Source organism: Pimephales promelas, chromosome 2 (assembly GCF_988280905.1).
Source record: "Pimephales promelas chromosome 2, fPimPro1.hap1.1, whole genome shotgun sequence".
Lineage (NCBI taxonomy): Eukaryota > Metazoa > Chordata > Actinopteri > Cypriniformes > Leuciscidae > Pimephales > Pimephales promelas.
Genome location: NC_142770.1, coordinates 28,510,438 through 28,526,399, shown reverse-complemented (window position 1 = coordinate 28,526,399; position 15,962 = coordinate 28,510,438). Strand labels below are relative to the sequence as shown.

The 15,962-nt window shown below is 41.9% G+C and overlaps 1 protein-coding gene and 2 pseudogenes across 1 annotated transcript; 1 reads left to right on the top strand and 2 right to left on the bottom strand.

Moving 5' to 3' along the window:
• Window positions 1–2,838: 2,838 nt before the first annotated feature.
• LOC148996586 (U1 spliceosomal RNA) lies at window positions 2,839–3,021 on the bottom strand (annotated as a pseudogene).
• Window positions 3,022–3,356: 335 nt separating this feature from the next.
• Window positions 3,357–3,528, bottom strand: LOC148996585 (U2 spliceosomal RNA; annotated as a pseudogene).
• Window positions 3,529–12,424: 8,896 nt separating this feature from the next.
• On the top strand, window positions 12,425–14,993 carry LOC148996584 (uncharacterized). The gene has a single exon (XM_089118478.1). The coding sequence runs from the start codon at window positions 12,425–12,427 to the stop codon at window positions 14,537–14,539; it is 2,115 nt and encodes a 704-aa protein (XP_088974604.1). The 3' UTR covers window positions 14,540–14,993.
• The last annotated feature ends 969 nt before the right edge of the window (window positions 14,994–15,962 follow it).

Genomic DNA, 15,962 nt, shown 5'->3' with positions numbered 1-15,962 from the left:
TAATAAAAAATCATCTAATCAAAGTCGTCTTTGCTTTGTTTGTCTGTCTATGTCCTTCTCTGTCATTCCAAGGTCCCCACTGTGCTGCACGTCCCTATCAGGTTTACTTGATTAGTGGAATCGCTCGATGGAACTCAGATCGCAGTTCCGACGCGGTGTTTGGTGGCAAAGGGCGCATTCACAGAACCTACTCTGCACCTCTAATCGAACGCCTCAACACCCGATGCCGGAAGTTGTTTGGAGAGGCTGTAGAGGACAATTTTCGCACCCCTGCTGCTGTGACGTCCAATGAGCTGTTTGGTTTGGAATATCTATTCAACCAAAGCACGGGTGAATCTGGTGCCTTCTCAATTGGTGACCTGTCAAAGGATGGACCCAGCCCAGAGGAGGAGGTGGTTCAGCCAGGCCAAACTGACCTTGATGAGGAGGATGAGGCGTACCAGAGTGACCCAGAGACAGATCACGACAGGATGGCTATTGACCCAGCTCACATAACCCTTACCACCGATGAAACCTTCACTGCTCACCCTCCGGCCGTTGTGAGTATTTTTCTGCTCACCTGTATGCATCACTAGCATGTATTGTTTGTTTGTTTTTGTTTTTTAAGTGTTGACTAACTTTAACTTCAGTTACATAAACATTTTAACTTAACATGTGATCGTTGTTCTTTTCAACAGGAGGACACCTGTAGCCCTAGCCCACTTCCTGGACTCCAGAAGCTGGAAAAGTTCTGTGCACTGCTGGTTGACTTTGGCCTCACTGTTAATAGGCTTACCCTGACAACGAAAGAGAGGAACGAGCTGATCGACACGTGGCAAGCCGTAGAGGAGCATGATAAAATACCGCAGAAGTTTCATCAGCTGTACAGAACACACTGGGGTAACACTCTGTACTGCCGCACAAAGAGAGATGATCTTGTTGAAGCTGCTGTGGTTCAGAAAGTCAATATGGCCAAACGCTATGCCCCAGCTCAACAAGACATCAGTGCTCAGCACAACAGACTCATGTACACGCTGGTGAAACTTCTCTGGTTGGGTTTACCTTCAAGTTCCAAAACCCAAAGCCCAGACAAAACAGTAATCCTGAAGGCTTACGAACGAATTCAGCACTGCATATTGTTGGAGGATCCAGTTCTCAGTAAAGTGGGTATTCCTCTACCAAAAATCAACATCAAGACAGTGCGTGATTTCATCCGTCGTCAGGAGAAGCTTATCAATCTGCAGTCAACAAGAATGCCATCTGCCACTGTCTTAAAGACCACATCAATCTCTTCAAAAAACTTCCCTCCGGCACCGTGTCAACCATCAGTTCTCCCTCCAGCCGACTACAAACCGATAGTGTATGAGCACATTCCCAGCAAGGCAGGTACCAAAGTGTTGAAAGGAAGATCTGACATCACAACACCAGCTCCAAAGACTCCGTCCCAGGTCTCCGTCTATAAATCTCCCCTAACATCTCACATACCCGAGCAGAAACCTTCAGTCTTTGCTAACATCTTCAGTCCTCTACCAACATTTTTTGGATCTACCACTACTGAACAATCATTTCCACCACAAACAACACCACTCTTTTCCACCGCCACAACCACTACTAAGATTCTGCACACATCTGCCATCACAACACCGGAGGAAACATCTTCCAGCCATGACGACAGTTCTGCCAGCGCAACACCAGTGGAAACATCTTTCAGTCAGGGCGACACTTCCACCAGTGCAACACCTGAGAGCTCACAGAGAGCTAACAATACAGCCTGGTCCCGAGCTACGATATACAAAAGAAAAATCACAGAAAATCTTACTCCAGTCGGAGCCAAGGTATCGCGTGTGCACAACTTGCCAACCTGTAGACTGTGCAAGCAACCGATTCAGGGGCACCCAAAATACAAAAAGAAGACTTTCTGTCACATGAAAATGATGTCTACATCTGCAGGATTGGACACAGTAGTGTACAGCAGTTACGAACATTTCACCACAGTCGTTGATGCACTAAACAAAAAGTAAACAAAAAGTTTCCTAGAGTTATATTGAATATTGTGTATAATTTTGGGGTTTTATAATCCGTCAAATAACGTGTTAGGTAAAGACAGGCAATATTTAGTTTTGTTTACAATTTTAGGTTTGTTTACTTAATGCAAGAATTATTTTAGATTTCACCTACCTCTGATGTTTAAATTTTACCTAGTATTGTTTATTTTGCTATTTATTTTACATTTAATTTCAGTCTCTCTTTTATTTGCTTTTATTTATGAATTTACTTTAATATTTTTATGTAAACTGACTCAGTGAATAAAGCATTCAACAACAACAATTTCAAAGTGAATGGCTACTTCATTTATAAACAGGATATATTTTAAAACATGTGCTCCACACAGATATTTCATCCAAGTAATATTTCTCATGTAATATAAAATAAATGTTCATAATTTCATATAGAGTCCAAATTTAAAATATTTCATGTATTTTATTGCAAACCACTAAATTATACATTTTATGCACATTGTTATTTATGCATGTATATACATATATACAACATACATGCATGTAGCTGAAATATTACTTATTCAGACTTTATCAAATTAATAACTACTTCATTAATATACATATGACAATTAATATACTATATATATATATATGTGTATATATATATATATATATATATATTAAATAACTAATATATACAGTATATATATATATATATATACAAATATAACTAATATGCTATACAACTGAGGTACAGTTCAGTGCATGAACAATGCACATATATTGCATTTTAACAATATGATATAAAGACAAGGGGGAAGGGGAGAGGAAGGAAAGGGAAAAGAATGAAGGGAAGGGGGGATGGGGCCTGAATCTGAAACCAACACATCAATAAACCAACCAATCACATAGCAGATCAATTGCACTTCCAATGTGCACATCCCCATTCGCAGGGGTCAGCACAACCCAGAGTGCAATGGCCGAGCCTCGCCCTGGGTGAACCACCTTCCTGATCATGGTGTCTCCCCTGCCAGGTAAGTATGAATTCCCAGGCCTTCAGTCAGAAGCACCCTGCCCCTCTCCCCAATCCTCACCAGCGGTTTGCCAGTCAAAAAAGGGGCTTTTTTTTTTTTTTTTTTTGCACGCTCCGCATCCGGCTCCATGAGCCATAAATGTACATAAAGCGCCGTCCCCGAATAGTGGACGGATCAGATGTTAAACTGACAGAGGAACAGGGGTTCCTTTTTGTCTTGTTTTTACACCACAATTCTACCCAGGCTAGTATAGCACATGATCACCTACAACACCCACTCACACTAGCTCCATTATCACCTTCTGCCACACAAGACCACTACATTTCTTTCATTGAACACTTTAGGAGGGTGCACCGTTCCCAGAAGTACTGCAATACCGGGTCGATGCGTGGAGTGGACGGAGCAAGCCCCTATGCCATCTCCAGGACCAAAAATCAATTTAATATGTGGTGCCCGGGTAGGGCACGTATCAGATATTAAACTGATAAGAACAGATTTTTCTTTCGAAAAGTTTTATTGTCACAGTGTCATTCCATTATTTCCATTTGCATGTACATTTTTTCTTTTAGATCACATTTTTACACATATTAAAAGGGACACATTATTTACTGTTAAAAGTTTCTTGTGTTTGTGTGTTGTGTAAAAAGTCCATGTTTGTTTTAAAAGAAAGGTAAATGGTTTAAATAATAGGAATAAAACAATAAAACATGTCAGATAAAAAACAATAAAACAATAAATTATGCCACATAAAACATCTCTTGTACAGGATCGAGGGTGAGTCCCTATCAAGAATGTCCATTCACTCCAGGTCTCCAGAACAGGCCCCAGACTCCTCGCTTCCAGCGCCCAGCGGAGATCCCCTCTCCTCCGGCCCGCTGGCCCGCTGTTCCCGTAGCCGGTGTGGTGAGGGTGCATCTACGGGCGGCCAGGGTCGGGGGTGGCCGGGACCTCTTTGGTGTGACCCCAGCCCCCCCATCCGAATAACGACGTCCGGCGCCTCCTGCAGCGCAGATCTAACTAATTGCTCGCACGCGTGGAGGGGCACCGTAACGCGTTTCCCCACCAGCAGGTTTCTGGTGGCCCAGATGGCATCCTTGATATGGTTGAGGGTGAGCCAGAGCGAGGTAAATTGCTGTGATGTTAGCTCCTTCAAGCCCTGACCCACCCCCAGGATGGCGAGCCTGTATCCCACCTGGGCCCGACCCGCCGGCAGGCACGGGAAAACCAGGGGGCTGGTCTTGGCCCACAGGTCCCGCGCAGCACCGCACTCCCAGAGCAGATGGTAGACGGTCTCCGGGGAACCACATCCGGACCGTGGGCAGGTGGGGTTTTTGGCCATGCCTCTGGAGTGCATAACCGCCCTGACCGGGAGGATCTCATGGGCCACCATCCACGACAAGTCCTTAAGCCTGTTCTGGAGAGCTGGGTGGGCTGCGTTCCTCCAAACGTCTTTGGCCTCACCTAGTGTGAGGCCTGGAACTGGACTCACCGATTCTCGATCCTGCACAAGAGAGACAAGAGACTTGTGGTTAGTTAAAACAGTGGCATCATTCGTTTCTAAAAGGTATTTCTTTAACAAATTCTTAATAAAAAGATGTTCTTTTGACAGATTAAAAGACACTGGACATTTAAGATCAACGGGTAAAATTTTCAAAGATCTTAAGTATGACCCCATCCAGAATCGGGTCATGGCTGCTGTCTTGTGTTCTCTGGATGGGGTCAGGGCGTATTTAATGTGGAGGGCAGTGAAGCGGCTGCCTAAAAACAGGTGGGGGTCTGGGAGCCCTTTTCCGCCATTCTCCTTCCTTTTCTTCACTACTTCTCTTTTGAGTCGCTCCCACTTGGACCCCCACAGGAAGTAAAACACTGCTCTCTCCAGGTCAATCAGGAAGCTTCGTGGGGGACTAAAAACAGAACAGACAAGTAAAATCAGTGGTAAAATCACAGCTTTAAAAATTAAAATCTTGCCTTCAATCGTCAGATTTCTTAGTCCCCAAAATCCCAGTCTTTGCCTAACTTTCCCTAACATGTCAGTCCAGTTACCCTGTCCTCCACCCTCCCTGTCAAATTTAACACCTAGAATTTTCAAATTATTATCTTTAAAAACCAAATCTAGTCCACCTTTGTCAACGTTCCCCCACGGCCCGAAGAGCTGGGCCTCAGACTTGCTCCTATTGAGCTTGGCGCCTGAGGCCCGACCGTACCAGTCAGTCAAGTCCATTGCTCTTCGTACCGATAAAATGTCCGTTGCTAAAAGGGTCACGTCGTCCATGTATAAAACGCAGGTTGCCGTCAGTCCACTAGTCCCTGGGATGCCTAGTCCTTTAATCCATTTGTCCCTTCTCAAGATTTGTGCCAGTGGCTCTATACAAGCCACATACAGAAGGGGAGATAAGGGACACCCCTGACGGACGCCGCTGTAGATATTAACAGCTGAAGATTCACAATCTTATGATTTAATGTTGTTTTTAGTTTTTTTATTGTTTTTATTAATAATTATAATCATTAGTATTATACATGTGATTTACACTTTTCATATACATTTTTTATACTTTTTATATATATTCATAATCATTTATAATCTACATTTAATCTACATTTTTATGAATCAAACTTTTCTGAATTCTGTATGTGGAAGACTTTTAGAGTTTGGGGGACTTGGGGGGAAGTTGAGTGTATTATGTTTCTTTCCGTGGAGCAGAATATACATTTCGGTGATTGATGGAGAGCAGATGTTAGCAGCTATATGTACTGTGTAGCTCTTTGTTTTAAGCAGAGAGAGGAAAAATACAGAGAAGCAGAAGGACGATCTTTGCTGGTCCACTCTCTCTCCCTTATGTCTTATATAAATTGGTAAAATAAATAACATATATTGGCAGAATGACTGGTGTCTTTTCATTAAATTAAATAACAAGGGGAAACGAAGATTTTAAATCTACATTTTTGGCGTCACACGAAAAGGATCGCATACCCAGGCATTCGTCTCAATCATTTCAGGTAAGACTTTTTTTCCTTTCTAAAAAGTTTAAGTCTGCCTGATGATTAGAGACAGTGACTGAAATGCTGAAAAGAACTGTGTTATTTTAAGTACCAGTTGTTTTGCCAATGAATATGGGACATAAGGAAAAATTATATAAAAATTAACCAGATTAAATAATCAAATTGAATTAGGCTTATTTAAGGTTCTCTGAAAAGTAAACCTCAGACAATATTTGAAATGCTGGGATAGAGATGGATCTTTTTTAGAAAAAAGACCATCTAGTCAGAAATTTGGAATTAGCTGTAAAACGGTTAAGCTAGTAAAATTTGCTTGGTTATAACTGCGACGTGGTTGGATAGTGGCGGGACTGTTTAAAGAAGGCAGAGTAATCCCTAAAACATCCAGCACACCGAAGATTCGTTCTCAGTAGGAGACGAGGGAAGTTGTAACACAGGCGATACTTGATTGACCAAAGCGGTTAAATGTGGCGGGACTGTTTTAAAAATGATGGCAGAGTAATCCCTAAAACATTGTAACACGCTAGAGTTATACAAGTATAAAAGGCGCCCTTGTAACTAGCTAGGATCGTGGGCATTCTGAACCTGACCGTAAAGCTGTTCAAATATTTGAGGAGACTGATCCGAGTTAACTTTAAGAAAAAATAAATACCAAAGAAATTAATCTGAGATAAAATTCTAAATATTTGAAAAGAAAGAAAAAAAAAACATTTTGAGTTTAAAAAAAAAAAAACTAAAATACTGAAAAGTATTAGAGTTAACTTTTCTTTAAATTTTTCTTTTGTTCTGTGAGTGAGGGTCAGAGAAAGAGAGTGAAGCAGCCCCTCCCTTCAGAATTGCCCTGTACCTTCATACACACACATCCAGTTGGTGAGGGAGAGAGGCAGGGAGCCCCACACACACATACTTAGACACACACACATAGGCTGCAGCTCTGAGCACATACACATACATATACAGACAGCCTGCAGCTCTGAGCACACACACATACGCATCACATAGGCTGCAGTTTCTGAACATAGGCGCACATACATAGCCCCCCCCGTATAACACACACACACACACACATATAGGCACACATACATTCCTGCTGTTCTGAGCAGAAACTTTGAAACACTTTGAAGATGGCAGCAAGTGTATGTACCAGCAGCACAATAGCTGAATGGTATCTTGAAAAGAAGAAGAACAAGAAACTAACTAAACTTTTGAAAAAAGGACTGGACATTAATGCATCTATGAATGAGCAGTTAAGCTGGTTCGAGTCCCAAAAAGACAAGATAAAATCAAAAGCATTTCCAATTTTAGCAGCTAATTGGATTGTGAAACAAGGTGGAATTTGTTGCGACTTAAATGGTGGTCCGGTATCGCTTGTTGAAGTTATGAGGCCTCAGCTTGAAGCATACCACAAATTAAACAAAATAATGTCCATCACATGTCCAGAGAAGGAAAACACAACCAGTGATGATTTATTTGATCCAGATTGGACAAATATAATAACTGAAGCTGAAAGGAAATATTCACAAGCACCAGTGAAATCCGCGACAACAATAACGCCTCCACCTTACAAACCAATTTATCCACCTTTGCCTGAACAATATACAAGTTCATCTAAACCTCTGACACAGCCTCAAGCTTCAAGATCAAACGGAGGTCCAGTTGACAAAATGTATATTGCATCTGCACAAGCAGCTCCAATAATAACAAGATCTAAATCAGCCCAGCCAAGCAGAGACATGATGAGATGTACACCAGCTCATAATTATGGATCTGACTGGGGTGATGAGACAAGAGATGATGACATGATCACAATTGACAAAATCGGTCCTGAATTTTCTTCACCTGTGATTAAAAGGGAAGAGTCGCAACCTGAGATGATGACCGAAGAAAGACCATTTACTCCGGGAGAACGACAAGCCATTCTCTCAGCCTTGCCTCCTCTGAAGAGACAAGATCCAAACACAGAGTTTTGGCGAGAATTAGACTCCCTGGTTGAAGCACATCAAATGACACTAAAAGACATTCACACCATTGTGAAAGCTAAAATCCCAAGAGACCGATGGGAACGCCTGCCAGCGTCGATAACAACAGCCCAATGGGTAGACTTGTGGGTTGATGGCCAAGGACGACCCCTGGGCCTTTGGCAAACATTAGATGTATTCCGAAAGGAAATCCAAGAAATCTTGGGAAGCGGTAAAATTCCATTCACTTCAGTGACATTGATTAAGCAAAAGGATGATGAATCTCCAGACGAATATGCTCTGCGTAAGTGGAACACTTATGAGAGATGGGCTCTCTGCGCTAAGAAACAACCTGACAGAGATGATGAACAATTCACTGACACACTTGTGGATGGGTTTAGCTCTAAATACCAACAAGCGTTATCACTTGGAGTCAATCCAGGCGAAACATATGACCAAATTATGCAATGGGCTGGCCGTCTAGAGATGGCGATGAGATCAAACAAGGAAGAAGGAAACAAGACAAATCGAAAAGGAGTGGCAACAGCTCAATACAACATGGATACAAAGAATAAGATTGTTGTTTGCGGCAATTGTGGAAAGCGTGGCCACTCAAGAAAAGACTGCTGGGCTAAAGGTGGTGGAGCAGAAGGTCAAGGTCCATCATTTAAACAAGTCACTGCGAAAAATCATGATGAAACCTCTCAAGGGAAGACATGGACGGACGCACAAGTCCGTCAACTCATAGAGGGGATTATGCGTCCGCAATAGGAATCAGCGGCCCCCTGTATTAGTAAGAAAAGAGACAATCGCCTTTTCATCAATGCATTAATAGGGGGCCACCCATGTGATATCCTGGTTGACACAGGAGCATCAATTTCAATAACAGATCTGAACCTACCTACAACAGATGAAACTATGGAAGTTGAAGGAGTTGGAGGAGGTATCACAACATTTCATAAAAGTATTCAAGTTCCACTACAAATACATGAAGATGAAGTCGTATGGACATCTTTCTGGGTGGGACCGAATTCACAAGGAAGCCTCATTGGCATGGACATACTTCCATTGTTGAACATGATCATCTTCACTGACAGTCGTCAAATCGCTACAACAGCTGGGATAATACCACACGAAGATCGCACATGTAATTTGAGTTCAGTTGGTGCAGCAAAACCAATTATCAGAGACTGGACCAAAGACGGTGTGTGGGGTCTTCTGTGCAGTTTACATCCAGAAGTTTGGGCTAAACACAAATTTGATTGTGGCAAAGCCAACATGGACCCTGTTGTTATTGAAGGGCCGACACATGCCCCTCATAAACAATACCCTATCCGACCTGAAGCAAGACGAGCCGTGGAAGAGATAGTGGCAGACTTGGAAGCTGAAGGGATCATCAGACAAACTTCATCAACCACTAATAGTCCTGTCTGGCCTGTCAAGAAATCGGATAACTCATGGAGATTAACCATTGATTACACAAGACTCAACAGTGTAACACCAAAACCGCATCCTATTGTGGCCAATCCTGCCACCATTCTGAATGATATTCCAGGAAATGCAAGAATTTTCACAGTACTAGATGTACTGTCTGCTTTCTGGTCTATACCTATTGACGAAAAATCTCAAGAGAAACTTGCCTTCACAGTGGGTGCAAAACAGTATGTCTGGAACAGACTCCCACAAGGACTTAATATTTCTCCTGTGGTATTTCACAGAACTTTGGATCAGTTCTTAACGGAGCAAAAAGCTGAAATCGAGAGTTCAGGAAGTGTTTGCCTCCAATACGTGGATGACTTGTTAATTGCAAGCCCAGATGAAAACAGCCACATATTTGCTCTGAATATTGTCCTACAAGCCCTTAAGAAAGGAGGATTCAAAGTCAACCCCGACAAAGCACAGCTGGCCAAAACCAAGGTTATCTACTTGGGCCAAGAAATATCTGTCGAGGGAAGGAGACTGACAACAGAGCGTGTGGAGGCATTACGGCAACTTCCAAAACCTCTAACAGTTACAGGAATGAGGAAAGTGATGGGACTTTTCAACTATTGTCGTCAGTATATTCCTGATTTTGCCAGCATCACCAGCCCCCTCATTGACTTGTACAAGGGAGGAAAGCCTGGAATGGAACAGATAAACTGGACACCGGAAGCTGAGGAAGCATTTACTTCAATGAAAGAAAAACTGACTTCAGCCCCAGCCTTGGGACTTCCTGATGGACGATTGCCATTTCATTTGTGGACCAGGGTGGGAGATGAGACGTACTCAGCAGTACTGTGTCAAAAACCAGGTGATCGATACAAACCAGTTGGATACTTTTCCACAAAGATTCCTGTTACAATGATTGGTCAACCACGATGTATACAAGCTCTCGATGGTGCCACATGGGCAGTGGATGCTGTGGAAAATTTGATAGGAGCACAAACAATCATATTGCATACTCCACACAGTATAGTGACGTTGCTGAACAACACAAACATCAAGACCATTACTGATGCAAGGAGAGCAAAATGGGAAGCAACTTTGTTGAACAAGGATTTGAGAGTGGAAATCATCAGAGACACATCCCTTAACCCTGCAACGATGATGATCGAACCACACGAGGGAACACCACATGAGTGTGAAAAACAAGTAGAAGAAGAAAGTCTTGGTCCTGTTAATCCAACACCTCTTGAAAATCCAGACAAGGAGTTATGGGTCGATGGATCCAGTTACTATGTTGATGGAAAACGACATACTGGATGGGCTGTAGTGGAAGCTGATGGAAATGTCGTGAAGAAAGGAGCTCTTTCTGGGCATTTTTCAGCACAAGTAGCTGAGCTCATAGCACTTGCAGAAGCTTTCGAATTATCGGAAGGACAACGAGTCAACATCTACACAGATAGTCGTTATGCTTTTGGAGTGGTCCATGACTACCTTGCCCTGTGGAAAAAACGTGGACTTATCACCAGCAATGGGAGCGAAATACAACATGCTTCCATAATTCGTCGTTTGATTGCAGCATGTCACCTACCCAGAGAAGCAGCCGTGATCAAAGTAAAATCACATCAATCTGGCAAGTCCAAAGAAAGTCAAGGAAACACGGCAGCAGATGCAGCGGCCAGAGAAGCAGCACTACTTCCTCTTACTCCTGTTACCTTGGTACAGGAAAACACCGAAGATAATCCTGAGCTCCGCCTTCTGTCATATCAAACTGAGACAGATGAAGAGAAAGAACAATGGATAAAAGCGGGAGCGAAAGAGGATGATCAAGGTATCTGGAGAATTCCAACAGGACAAGTGGTGATGCCTATCGGAACAAGAAGGGAGCTAATGCAGCTGTATCATGGAAAAGTACATGCTGGAGCAAAAGCAATGAAAGCTCAAATCAGCGAGACGTGGTGGTGGCCACGAATGATGAGAGACATTGATGATTACTGTAGAAGATGCTTGATCTGTCTGAAAGCAAATGTTGGAAAATCTGTAAAGGTGCGGATGTCACATGCACCCAGACCAACAGGTCCATGGACACATCTCCAAATCGATTTCACAGGACCTTTGTCACCCAGTGGAGGGTACCAATACATTCTAGTAATCATGGACAGATTTACTAGATGGGTGGAAGCATTCCCAACAAAAACCTGCACTGCTGAAGCAGCCGCACGAGTGATGGTTGAACAAGTCTTTCCTCGCTGGGGTCTTCCATATGAACTTGATTCTGACAATGGAACTCACTTCACTGGAAAACTGATGAAGGAAGCAATGAAATTGATGGGGATTAAACAGAAGTTTCACGTCCCGTACAGACCTCAAAGTTCAGGCCTAGTGGAACGGATGAACAGATCGCTGAAAACCGCTCTTACCAAGGCCATTCTGCAAACTGGCCAAGGATGGCATAAGTTGTTACCCGCAATTTTGTGGAATCTGAGAGCAACCCCGAACAGAGTAACGGGACTGACTCCTTTTGAACTGATGACTGGAAGAGCAATGGTTCTGCCTCCTGATGCTCCGCCGCCTGCGGGAACAGGAGGAGACTCTACTTTGTTCCAAGAGAAGCTGCGATGCTATCTTGCAATGCTGGACAAAGCAATCAAAGACAATAATAAGAAAGTGCGAGAAGCTCAACAGCAATGGGATGAAAAACATACCACTACTGACATTCCACACATTCCTGAGTTAGGCAGTTTTGTTATGGTCAAACGTATTCCCAGGAAAGGTTTAGAACCTAGGTGGGAGGGGCCATATGAGGTACTCTTAACAACAGATACAAGTGTCTGCCTAAAAGGGAAGGGTGTAGGAACAGATAGATGGTATCATTGGTCACAAGTTAAACCTTGCTTAGTGAATGAACAAAATGATGAAGGCTTAGGACCTGAGATTGAGCACTGTTCACTCATTAACTTTGGGAAAAAGGAGTGATGATTAATTATTTTTCTGCTTCCATTTCAGGAATCAATTCCATTGACATTGATTAGAGATGGTCGCAAGTTATTCTCGATACACAACGACAATGGTATGCTTGTTTTTAATTTTACTTGGCATTTACCAAGGAAGCCAAGCTTTATGGACTCCTCGAGTTCAAGAAATTACTCGGAATGCAACCCTGAAATCTGGCCAACGTTTTACTCTACCCTTTATTTCCAGATGGGGATTATGGGATTGGGTGCCACGTAATGATAAAGACCTTGCTAAATATCGAGTGGGCATCTACGGTGGATGTAACTTTCACCACCAATGTTACAAAAGCAGAGTAATTTGGCCGGTGAAAGATGGGGAGTATACCGGTAGTGCTCAAAGACGAGAAATTTGTTCAAAAGAACAATGTGAAATTGTGGGGTTAAACCTCATAACATCTTCTGATGTGGAAATTAATTTCATTTTGAATCGTACCCACATGCTTACAATATGGGATTCATTAGCCCTAGGCTGTATCTATCCCATAGTGTTACCATGCGAGGGGTTTCTATGGGATGCTACCTCCAGGACAACTAGATTCAAGGGAAATTACATACGAGTTTGGCATTCGGAAGATGCGAATGAATATTGTGAGACTGAATTAGAAACTGGGGAAATTGGACGGTGTTTTTATCTTTCTGCGGGAAAGACAAACAAAGCTAAAACATGCCCAAGTACAACTATTGCACCAGCTCATGGTATATTGCTAGCAAAGGAAACCAAAACCTTGATAAACGAAGCTCATATGGTGCGACAACGCATTAATTATAACTTGATGTCTCTTCTTACTGTTTATAATCAGTCCTATTGTGGAAACTTCACAAAAATTAGGAGCTGGTTGGAAAAAGAAATTAAATATTATACCTCTAAGGATCCTCTTGGAAGTCGAAATCGTAAACCTCGAAGTATATGGGGAGACATAGCGGGGGTATTTGGCTCTGTCAATTCAATTAGTAATACTGCTCAGCTGAACCAATTAAGTGAGTATTCTCAGTGGGTGGGAACAATGACCGGCAAAGGACTTACTGAGACTCTTCAAGGTTCTCTACATATTATAGCAGCGGGTCAGCATCTTAATGACGCAGCGAGGGAATTGGCAGATGCATTAGTGAAATCGTCTAATTTTGAGACACATCGTGCAGCGTGTTTATTTTTGGCTCAGAATTTGAAGGATCAAATGGTAGAGGATATTCAGGTTATTCGAATGGGGCAAGTTCCTGAGCGAATAGCGGAATCTTTGTTATGGGTTTTTGGAAAACAACTTAATTTGACTTCTGCTAAACATGCTCCATTAGTTAAAATCGCAATCAATGAAGATTCGTTGTCAGGTTCTGGAATATTACCTTTGATTATGGTCTGGCCTCAATATGGGAAACGCAATATTATGACAGTTAGACGATTCCAATCAATGGGGGTTAGACAAGGAAATTCAGTAATTAGATTGGGAAGGAATGGATATTGGGCTGAAGGTGAAACACCAATGATTTCTACTACAGACTGTTGTATTGAGGAACATGAATGGGTAATTTGCTCATGTTCTACAATGTTTAGTCTGTCTCTTAATGGATCTGCAGTTTGGGAAGTAGTTCCTTTAGATCAAGCCACAGGTGCATGGCAGGTGTCAGAAGCACAGTGGTGTATATTACATGACGGAATAAATGAAAATATGATATACGGAGGAAAGCTATGTCCAATTCCTTCTGATCCATTTTGCGTTGAGATTCTCTATCCTCTTCAATTGGGTGGAATTCATGTCCCACATGTGCAATTGTTGCAGTTAGATCCACAGTGGTGGAATAATGATTTGGTGGAAGAGAGGAATTATGAACTCTTTGAAATGGTCAAGAGAGTTAAAGCAAGCGTTAAGGCAGCTCAAGAGGAGGGAATTCAAGCAATGGGTCATGTTATCGTAGCGAATGGAGTAGCTAAATTGATGTCTGAGAGGAAATTAGCTCGAATTCCAGGGAATTTAACATGGTTGGAATGGATAGTTTTGACTATGGTAGGAGTTTTTGTGTTTCTGTTAGTAATAAAACTTATCATATATGTGATAAGAAAGAGAAGTACCAAACCTTTTAGATTGGTTATTACTGACAAAATGGATAGAGCCGAGAATGGAAAATTCGGAGTGAGATAGGAGATTTTATACACTACACTACATACAAAACACAACCTCACAAACAATGAACACCTGCTTACTGATTTACAACCCCAAGGGATAGGACCCTTTAACATCAACGTTTATTTTGTTTGTTGTTTTAAGCGCGGAACTGGGGGATTTAATTAATTAACGAGTTAATTAATTAATGAGTCCAGGCACGGGCAGAAGACTTTTTTAGTTTTTCTTTTCTTAGATGATTGGGGTTCATTTTAAATGCTTACACATAGATGTTAAATGACACATAGTATGCGGGGACATAACATGGGTTGGGTTTTTGTTTGTTATTTCTTTTCTTTTCTGTTTCAATTCTTTTGTCTTCTATGTCTATGTCTTGGTCTACTATTTCTCCTCAACACTATCACTTCAATAGGTTGGCCACCTGGAGATGATGGTGTGGAACTGACGGCCGTAGTTCCAGAGGAGGGACTGAAGATTCACAATCTTATGATTTAATGTTGTTTTTAGTTTTTTTATTGTTTTTATTAATAATTATAATCATTAGTATTATACATGTGATTTACACTTTTCATATACATTTTTTATACTTTTTATATATATTCATAATCATTTATAATCTACATTTAATCTACATTTTTATGAATCAAACTTTTCTGAATTCTGTATGTGGAAGACTTTTAGAGTTTGGGGGACTTGGGGGGAAGTTGAGTGTATTATGTTTCTTTCCGTGGAGCAGAATATACATTTCGGTGATTGATGGAGAGCAGATGTTAGCAGCTATATGTACTGTGTAGCTCTTTGTTTTAAGCAGAGAGAGGAAAAATACAGAGAAGCAGAAGGACGATCTTTGCTGGTCCACTCTCTCTCCCTTATGTCTTATATAAATTGGTAAAATAAATAACATATATTGGCAGAATGACTGGTGTCTTTTCATTAAATTAAATAACAAGGGGAAACGAAGATTTTAAATCTACACAGCTTTGGATAAATGCCCATTAACTACAATTCTGCTGACCAGGCTGTTGTACAGCAGTCCCACCCAGGCTATGAACCGCCCTGGAAACCCCATTTTACCCAGTACCTTAAAAAGGAACTGGTGCGAGATACGGTCGAATGCTTTTTCAAAGTCTAAATTTAGGACTACTAGCCGAAGGTTTCTGTCTCTCGCATAACAGATGGCGTCTCTGATCAGCACCAGGCTGTCCGTGATCTTCCTTCCTGGCACAGCGCATGCTTGATCCGGGTGGATTACGTCCTCTAAAACTGTCGACATGCGTGTGGCTAAAATTTTGCTAAAAAGTTTACAGTCGACATTTAAAAGAGTGATGGGTCGCCAGTTCCGTAAGTCAGTCTTGTCCCCTTTCTTATGTAAGAGTGAAACTATCCCTATTCTAAAGCTGTCAGGAAGTCTTTCAAGAGTCTCAAATTCTTTAAAAACAGT

Bases quoted from the DNA above. Each gene is read 5' to 3' on its own strand.
- LOC148996584 (XM_089118478.1), top strand. From the start codon at position 12,425: ATGGTCGCAAGTTATTCTCGATACACAACGACAATGGTATGCTTGTTT.